The sequence below is a fragment of the Anneissia japonica genome, unplaced genomic scaffold (assembly GCF_011630105.1).
Source record: "Anneissia japonica isolate Jap-2015-1 unplaced genomic scaffold, ASM1163010v1 scaffold287952_len401801_cov160, whole genome shotgun sequence".
In the NCBI taxonomy this organism is placed as follows: Eukaryota; Metazoa; Echinodermata; class Crinoidea; order Comatulida; family Comatulidae; genus Anneissia; species Anneissia japonica.
Window position 1 is genome coordinate 30774 of NW_022744320.1, and position 10237 is coordinate 41010.

General features: G+C 31.6%; 1 protein-coding gene across 1 annotated transcript in view; it reads right to left on the reverse strand.

The window, feature by feature from the left end:
• The window catches only part of LOC117119622 (retinoschisin-like), a 13139-nt gene extending 9672 nt beyond the window's left edge, over window positions 1-3467 (reverse strand). The window contains exons 1-2 of the mRNA XM_033264457.1: window positions 3229-3467; window positions 1086-1435 (exon numbers count right to left, since the gene is read on the reverse strand). Of these exons, the coding sequence (XP_033120348.1) occupies window positions 1086-1435; window positions 3229-3292 (414 nt within the window). The 5' untranslated portion in view covers window positions 3293-3467. The remainder of the gene's footprint in view (window positions 1-1085; window positions 1436-3228) is intronic.
• Window positions 3468-10237: the final 6770 nt, after the last annotated feature.

Sequence of the window (10237 nt, forward strand, 5' to 3'; positions counted from 1 at the left end):
TAAAAAAACGATAAAAGCTCTTAGTGTAGTACGCGAACAGTGTCTTGGCGTTGCCGTCACGGTCCATTAGTTCGTAGTAGACTGGCCGCGTAGTCAAAACGAAAAATGCCTAATAAGGCGTACGTACGGGTTAGGAAAATAAAATAAAAATTCATCATGTCCCTTAATAATTAAACAGCTTCGTATACTGCAGCAATACGGGTCTCTTAAACAAATTTATTTTTATAATATTTTCGTATTTATTTAATACGGTAACTATTGCGTATTATTAAATGTAGCAAAATAAATTCATAAATTATAAATATCTTTTTGGTAATTTTTGGGTCACAAAATTAACATAATGTGTCATTATATACATCATTTAGTAGATAATTTAATAGCTTTTGTATGATACCAGATCATTTAAAATTAGTTTGTTCCTCCTTTTGGGTTACAGCATTAATGTAATCTGTTTTTAGACACATAATTTGATAAATAGGTTTAAAACTGCTTTCTTTATGATACCATTTAAATTCAATTGGTTGTATCGTAAGGTACAAGCTTTAAAATACCATTTTGGGGTAAAAAGTAAATGTTTTGGCTTGCGGTAAATAACCTATGACACACTGTAACTCCGAAATATAAAAAAAATAAATAATGTATGAAATCTTTATTCGTGTTTTATTTTGTATGTGGCCAAATAATAATAATTATTATTATTTTTATTATTATTATTATTATTATTATTATTTTTACTACTATTTCTATTTTTATTATTATTATTATTATGTTAATTTAGCCAAAAAAAACATAAAAATACGTTTTTATAGTGTTTTTTGTGTCACAAAATTAAAATAATGTTACTTCATACAGATTATTAGATAGATAAATTGTGTTTGGGTAAAAACGTAAAAAAAATTGCCATTTATGGTCAAATTTGACTTCTTTCACTAATAATTTTTTTCTTGATTTTTTATTTTATTCCTCAATAAATTCTAAGTTGAAAACAATTATTTTCATTACTATTGTAATTTGTTTCGGGTTGAGCCATGTTTTTTGTTTTTGTTTTTTTTTTCGTAAACTGACTGGACTATAAATACACTTACCGTTACTTGACAATCTGAATTCTTGATTGGTTGGAAATGGTTACCATCGACACTGTAAAGAATCTCGTAAGACGTCACCCATTGATTCCGGATTTTTCCGTCTGGTGCGATGTATTTGTTACGGCCTTGTGTAATTACCCCATGTACCTCATATAGTTTACCGAGGTCAACTTGGATCCACTGGTATTGGTCATTGCCTTTTGACGTCCATGACCCTGCCATCCAATCATATGCTTTAGTATTGAGTCGTCCACGAGTTACCGCAGCTCGAAAACTATTTTCACTGGATGCAGACAGCTGTTCCGGGGGAATAGTCCCATTTTCAATACCAAGAGGATCGATACACAACTCTGAGACAGATTATTACAATAGCTGTGACATATTTGGTGACATCTCCTAAGAAATTCCTATATTTTTTCCCAAAAAATATTTGCATAGTTTTCATGTTTCTTCTATTTTGGAATTTTAGAAATTAAAGAAATTGGGAATAAAAATAAAGAATTGTATGGTATACAGTATGTGTATTGATCAGGGAACAGTGAAATGTTCCCTGGTATTGATGTAGTAATTATAATTTAAACATTCTTTACCTGATATCAACTGGTATTCAAAACAAAAACACATCGTTATTGCTCGTTCTATGTTCTTCGATTTTCTTTATTATTACTATTATTATTATTATTATTATTATTATTATTATTATTATTATTATTATTATTATTGTTGTTGTTGTTGTTGTTGTTGTTGTCGTTATTGTTATTATTATTATTAATCTTGTGATTATTATTATTATTATTATTATTATTACTGTATGCTCGAATAAGCGCCGCTCTCGAATAAGCGTAGTGACGCTTAATGGAGAGTATATATATTGCCCTGTGTATAATGAAACAGGGTATAAAATTCAATGTATAATGTTAAAATGAATAAATAACACAATGAAGAAACAAGCATTTCTTGTAAACGTTTGTTCACGATGATAGGACCTATGATAGGCCTACTGACCTACCGGAAACGTGATAGGTAACATGGAAACGGGCAATCAAATGAAAGCGCCACGCCAATATTTTTTTTTTTTATAAGCGCTGCTCGTGATGAATAAGCCGCCAAAAATGTTATAAGCGCGACGGTGCTTATTCGACCATTACGGTGTTGTTGTTGTTGTTGTTATTATTAGTATTATTATTATTATTATTATTATTATTATTATTATTATTATTATTATTATTATTATTATTGTTATTGTTATTGTTATTGTTATTATTATTATTATTATTATTATTATTATTATTATTATTATTATTATTATTTGCACAAGTTGATTTGAGAATTGCATTAGGAACCGTAACTACTGAAGATCATTATTGCTAATTCAATTGTAATTGTGAAAAATCAATGAAAAGAAACCAAGTTTTAATCTAAACTTATTAATGATTATTGTTTACAGGCTGATATTGAGTATTAGCTATAAATGGCAAAGGGGAGTTTTGGTACATTTCTTTGCATATGTATTTTGGTTTAAGCATGGCGGTATAAAACGTATACCGCCATGGTCGCATGCTATGTTAAGGGGTACCGGTAACCAGTTTTAGAATCTATTATTTTAAGAAGATTTCTTTTTAAATAGTTTTACCTGGTCGAAAAAATATGGATAGAGTACAGGCTAATTGTCTAGGCCTACTTTTCAAACGCTCGCCTAACTTGAATATGATACAAACTGGGTATCAAAGGTTAAGATTAATATTTTAAACCGGTTTAGTTTATCCTTATTAAGAAGTATTACTAATGAATATTGGCTACACTATATTCATATTTTTTTCATTATTAACAAACATAAAAAAATAAAATTTCTTAAATATGATGAAGATGATGATGTTGTTGATGAAGATAATGATAATTACTACTACTGCTACTGCTGCCGTTCCTGGTACTACTACTACTACTACCACCACCATCACCACTACTACTACTACTACTACTACTACTACTACTACTACTACTACTACTACTACTACTACTGCTAGGCCTGCCACTACAATGTCTAAATGAATTATTATTATTATTATTATGAATTATTTCTACTAATTATTTAATTATTTATTTATTTAGTTCTTAAATATTGTTTAGTCAAAATTATACTTACCCGACACAACAGGGCTGATAATTAGCAACGAATTAACGAAAACGATTTTCAGAATGTCCAACATTGAATGCTGCTTGGTTTTTACACTTATGAATTTATACTTCTACGTTGGATATGAGTTGTTAGTGTTACTGATGTAGGCTATTATAGAGTAGAGAAACCACTGAATGTCAATAATTATTTTATGCAACTAAATTGATATTGCTGTTTTCGTCGAATATAATCACACAATTGTGAGAGGCCGCAATATTTAAATGCCTCAAGCAACACCGTGTGATTTCAATATGAATTTCTAAACGTAATTGACTTGCATGAACAAGCACCATTGTAAAAGGGATGGCGCTGTTTATCTTAAAATCTACTACATAATCTCAATCATGTTCCACAATTATCTTCTTTCCATAATATAACTCGGTCTATCAAAAAGTGGATTGCAATCCTGCTGCCCAAGTCTACTATAGCTTTAAAAAACATATGAATTCCTCTCAGTTTGACGAATTCCAGATTTCCGACTGTTACTTGATGATAACAATTTGTTAGTGAACGATTACCGTTTTCACCCACATAGATCTTTTGTCAAACAGACTACATAATGGTCTAAAACACTAGTAAAATGTAAACCCCTGAAATTGATGCTATTTACTTCGTTATTACAGCGAATAATGTTGGAGTCCCACAGGGATACGTGCTCCGCTTCTATTAAATGATTTTGAATTTGACCTCCCCATGGCAATATCATCCCAAATCTCTCAATTGTGCAAAGAAAATATGATGAATTATATTCTAATACGTGCAAAGTCTTTCATATCACTCGCAAAAAGAACTACATTACCAATTGCATATACTATTGACTTGCACATCTTGCAAATTTGTTGGTATAACATTCTCTCATGATTATTAATGGTCATCATATCACAACAATCTATACAAAATCATAATGTATAAATTCTATTAATTATTGAGACGTCAGATATCGTTTCGTCAAAATGATAGATATTATACCGTACCCGACACAAAAGGGCCAATAATTAGCAATAAATTAACCAAATTTTTATGTTCTTTTCGTCTCAACATTCTAGACTAATAAGTAATTTTAAGCAATTAAAACGTTTATAATCTGAGTTTGCTTGTTTTAACTTGTACTTTTTGTAGTGTTGTTTTTGCATTGTTGACTGACTGTCAACATTTTACAAAGGAGGAATTGTCAATGACGACCAAATGTTCTCTCTAGAAAATTGAAAATATAAATAATAAAATATTTAATACTGTTATATTAAGTGAAACTTCAATGAACTACCATTTTTAAAGAAAATATCTAAACAAAGAAACAAAGAAAAAATAAAAAAGCATGTTCCCTTTGGTCATACATTTATTATCAGAAATTTGGAAATCTGAGTGTACCTTGTTTGATATTCCTTTACTTATTAAATTTACAGTTCTGTTTTTTTTCTTTCAACCATAATAACTTCACTCTCTGAGCTATATTATGCGACATTTTTCACCTACGGCATATTGTGAGTAATTTGCTGTGTTATTTGCGTTTATTCTGTTTGCTAAAATAAAATAAAAATTCAAATAAACAGAAATTCAAAACTGGATTGCGTTTTATTCAATAAGGGTACTAGACACGTACCGTACGTCACAACAGGGCTGGTAAATAGTAATGACCTAATGAAACCAAGCTCAAAAACTTCAGAATCACAGTTTTTAGGATTTAAAAATTTGCATTTCGCTTGTGTCCTTGTGAGCAAGGCACTTTAAATTTGCAATGCTTCTCTCCGCCTGGTGGGTTGTCCTGCTCATGCGCTAACCATCAGCAGCAACACTTAAGGATGTGGACCACATGACCTGGGACAGAAGCACTTCTTGTCTGCAAATGAAGGCGTTATATAAAAAAACGAATATATATATTTATATATATATATATATTTCTGATAATAAATGTAATGTATATATAATAAAACATATATATAAAATATATATAAAATATATATATAAACATATATAAATTTCTATAAATATTGATTTTTGCGCTCAAAATGTCAGTTATGCCCTTTTGCCGTGGGTTTTCTGATTCAAGACATGTTGACAAACTTTGGCAAAAGGATATAAGTACCCAGTTTAGTTCCTTTCAACGAAATTTTGAGTCAGATTTTTCAAAAATAACATTCAATATATAATTTCATATGTTAGTCATGTATAAACTATAAAATAAATGTACAATAAAACCAAAGAAACGCATTAAATAATAAATAATAAAATTACAAACGATTAAAAACCCATGTATAGGCTAACCAAGTATACAAACAAGAAAATGAATTAACATTAGTATGCTATTATGTATCAACAAAGCCTTTTTGGCTAAAGGTGCTAGATCGAGGACCCTTTGGGTAGGAGGCCTTATGGACCCCTAGGGGTCTGGGAGCACAAGAGCACATAGGCGTTACGTCACTGCGTGAAGAATGCATGCGTATGCGTATATAAAATAGAACTGCTGTTTAGTTAGAATGCTCATGTGACTGTTTTTATGTGTACGTTAAACAAGAATTACAATTATTTTTAAAATTTTATTTACAAAGTAAAATAATAAATTTATATTTTAAGTCATGTAATTACCAATATAAATTAGGCCTATTATTATTATTATTATTATTATTATTATTATTATTATTATGATTATTATTAGCAATTCTTTTCTATGATCCAAATTCAATAATAAAATGATTACGAATATTATTGTTTTTTTATATTCTAATAAAATATTTAGAAAATGTATTATATATATATATAGATTTAGATGGAAATGTAAGTTGTTGTTTGCTTAGTAAACACAGTTGATTCGAGTAAACTGTGCATTTATACCTTTTTGTCATGCCATTTGCTATAAATAAATGTTGTAACTCATTTTCGCCAAAAATGTCAGTTATGCCCTTTTGCCATGGGGGGGGGGCAGAATAGTAGGCATAGAAGCAGGATTTTGTATTATACATAATTATATTATGACGAATGGAAAGAACTCATGCAGTTTAAGCGTATGGAAATTTGTAGTCACTAGAAAATCAATGTCTCTATTAAGCCCAATAATGTGGGTTTTGTGCTTGAGAATGAGTTTAAATTCGGTAACACGGCGATTTTCAATGATGTAAAGTTGCTAGCTATAAGGGTACATTTAATATCTGTAGTATAATCATTGATGCTGTGATTAGGAGAATTAAAATGAATGGCAATGGGAGGTTTTTACTTGTGCGGATTGACGATTTGTGGTTGTTAAACTTACTTCTAAAAGTGGCACAGGTTTCTCAATGCAGGTACCGTGATCACATACCTTACATGTTATAAAGTACGGTAGATAACGTTAGATGAGTTGCATGAAAGAGGAGGTGGGTAAATTTTGTGATTGGTGATCGGGAGTGAAATATTGCTATCAGTTACAATATGCTTGCAAAATTGACAACGGGGCTTGTTATTTTTATGTTACCATGTGAGGGGGTGTAGTGGTGGTGCGTGAAGATGTTAGTAGGGTTTTCAAGTTAGGGGATTGGCGGTGAGCGAGGAGGAAGATGAAATTCAACTAACTAATCATTTCATTTTCATTTATTTATTTGAAATCAAACGGTCTAAGTGTTGCATCAGCAACAATGCGCCATAACACGAATGTGTCTGCAACCCCTGTACAAACAACAGAATGAATGCATAGGCCTAGTACAAATTCAGACATTTACAAATTCGATAAAAAAGCAATTCAAAGACCAACAAATTGAAAGGTCCAGTAAAATAGAGGTAAATAAAATGCAAGATTTAAAAAAAAAATGCAATTGAAAAGGGATGGGTTTATGGAAGTGAAATATAATTAAAATTGCACAGAATCAGGGAGTTGCAATTTAAACAAACTGATGTGTTATCAAGTAGGTGTTTTTTTAACTTAAATAAAATAATTTAAGAGGATGAACAACAGCATAATCTTGAATTAAAAGAAGAGGTGATGACCAAACAACAGGAAAATTATGGATTGGAGTATATATTAAAGCATTAGAATGAGCAAAATGAATAAACGTGAGTGATTCGGTATGACGCGGGTTGACTTGAATGTTTCTGAAAACAATGTTCAGGAAGCAACCAACCTTATATAAACATCGAAAAATAAACGAATAGACGATTAATGATTTTAATAATTATTTAAATATATTACAATTACTACCTACTAATAAGAAGTAATTGATTTCGAAACCCACAAAGTGGTTTGGCTCAGTGTGAACGGTTAGGTTTCCCAACCAAGAGGTCGGGGTTTCAATCCCTCGCTATTTTATGATTGATTATTTATACAAATTATAGTATTTTTATTTTTTATTTGTTTCTCTTTTGTAGATTATGGCGTTGGTTACAAGTGGGATCCACAGGTGCTAGAGATAATTGCGGGTGATACAGTTATGTGGCAGTGGTCAACACCAGCTTTAGTAGAATCAGTTGGGTTTACGGTCCAACAAACGGCTGATGCAGATTCTGTTGAATATGATGGTCATGGATTCTATGCAGGGCCCCGCTCAAAAAGTGGTAAGTATATAGTTATATATTCCTCACATTATACCAACCACAGTAGGTTGACAGATATATTAATCTGTCTCTTATACACATCTAGATGTGTATAAGAGACAGAGCCTACAGTGGGGTCTAAGAATTCTACTAGATACCCTTCTTTGAACTTTTTCGATACGGTCAATGTTACTTGCAGTTCCTGGACACCATGCCGGTAAACCATATTCAAGAATTGCTTTAAATGCTTTGTATAGATATGAAATAGCGTCTTGAGAGCAATTACCGGCAACAGAAAAAAAAACCTACCATTCTGTTAGCTCTAGCCATTACATTGTCAATTTGAAATTTCCAATTCAACTTGATCCAGTTGAATTATTTCACCATTAAGTAGGTAGGTTGCTTATCAAAACTATGCTTACGCGTGATGTGTATTACTTTAGTCTTTTTAGCGTTAAACTTAATTTTATTATCATTAGCCCAAATACACAAACTGTCAATATCCTTTTGTAGAGTAATAATATCATTCACACTACGTCTATGCCTGTATAGTACTATATCATCAGCAAAAAGTATGCATGAAGATAAAACATTAATATTAATATCATTAACAAACATATTAAACAGGATCGGACCTAGGCAGCTACCTTGAGGGATACCAGAAGTGACCGGAAGTGAAGTAGAGGCAACTCATCTAAAGCTGACTCTTTGTCTTCTACCTGTCAGATATGAAGATATCCATTTCCAAACACATCGTTGGATATTAAAATTTGTTTTATTTTTTCTAATTTTTAACCGTCAATATTTTTTTTGTTCTAACGATAATCTATCAATGACTGATTCTTAGAGATAAAGTAAAACTATATTACCATCATTCATCATTGTCTGTGTAAGATTTTTTCATTTACCTTATAAATATTAATACGTTCTCTATTAATAGACATCAACGATTCTTAAACTATTTACGCAAAATTAATATCCGCTTTTTGAAGCCTAAAGCTTTGAAATATTATATTTCATCAATATTAACATTAACAATGTAATTTTAATTTTCTCTACCGAAGAGCCTACATAAATATTTTCCGTGTACAATAATACAATTTTTGTTTATGAAATATTAATATTTTTAATTTAATATTCGCTCTTAATAGACACCATAGACATTATTAACTAAAATTTGATATTTTCATTAAGAAGCACAAGAAGTTAGGCTATTAAAACATTTTACTAGACTTCATGAATAAACATCGTCATCATCTAATTTAAGTGTAAGGCAGAAATGTTTGTTACAACTTGCCGCCAAAACGCCTGCACAAATCTATAAAGTATAGATCGTATTTCTTTCCTTTTTAGGCCCCTATCATTAAAAGCAATTTTGTGTTCCTGTTTATCTGGATTTATTATCATTAAATATTAATTTTTTTAAATCTGCGAGAGAAGGGTTATTTTTCGAAATATTCTTGCTTGCTTGCGAGTGCGGAAGGCCGTCCCGATTTCAGGGAGAATCCAGCGACTTACGGGAGACTTGAGACTCCTATTGTACACCGGTAGACAATCCCCAACTCTCTTCAGAAGTGTGTACAGCGTTTGTTAACGTGCACATGTGCCAAATGCACACGAGACCAACGGCTTAAACGTCTCATCCGAAAGACGATGCGCTATCGTAATTTTCATTTCAGTCCTCCAGCTGAAATACAAAGAGAGGCTGTGGGAATTGAACCGAGGACCAAGACATATCTACGGTTTAGCGCACACACAGTGGCTACCACCAGTTTCGCTGGCCAGGGAACAGTAAATTCACTGTTCCCTGAGCTGACTGCGCTAAGCTACTGATTTCATATCATATCATTTTATAATAACCGTGTTCTTAGGTTCGAGACACTGTGTTCTCTGTGTGAGGACAATGACACTGTGTTTTTTGTGTGATGACGGTGTGTTCATTGTATGGCGGCGCTGTGTTCACTGTGTGGTGTTAACTGTGTGACGACTTTCTGTTTACTATTTGGCGACTCTTTGTTCACTGTATGGAACACACTGTGTTACACACAGTGCACTCAGTGCAAACCTCACCGATAACACAGTGTCCACGGAATGAACACACAGTGGAGCACAAAGTGTTCACAGATTGAACACCTAATGGAGCTGAGTTTGTGTTCCATGGGCGTTTACTCCAATGACAGAGTAATGCTATTTGTAAAGCATATATTGGGGCATAATGCGCTATATAAGTATAACATTATTATTATTAGTACTAGTAATGTTAAATGATGTACGGAATTTATACTGTTTATTATCATTTCGATACTGTTTTATTTCATTACCATCAATAATATCATTATCATCGTAACAACTGCAATATTACACCCAAAAAATATCAATTATTACATCTCAGTCGGCATCGTCAACTACCAATACTACTTTAGTACCTGAGCAGCGCATACATACACACACACAGAAACATATATATATATATATATAT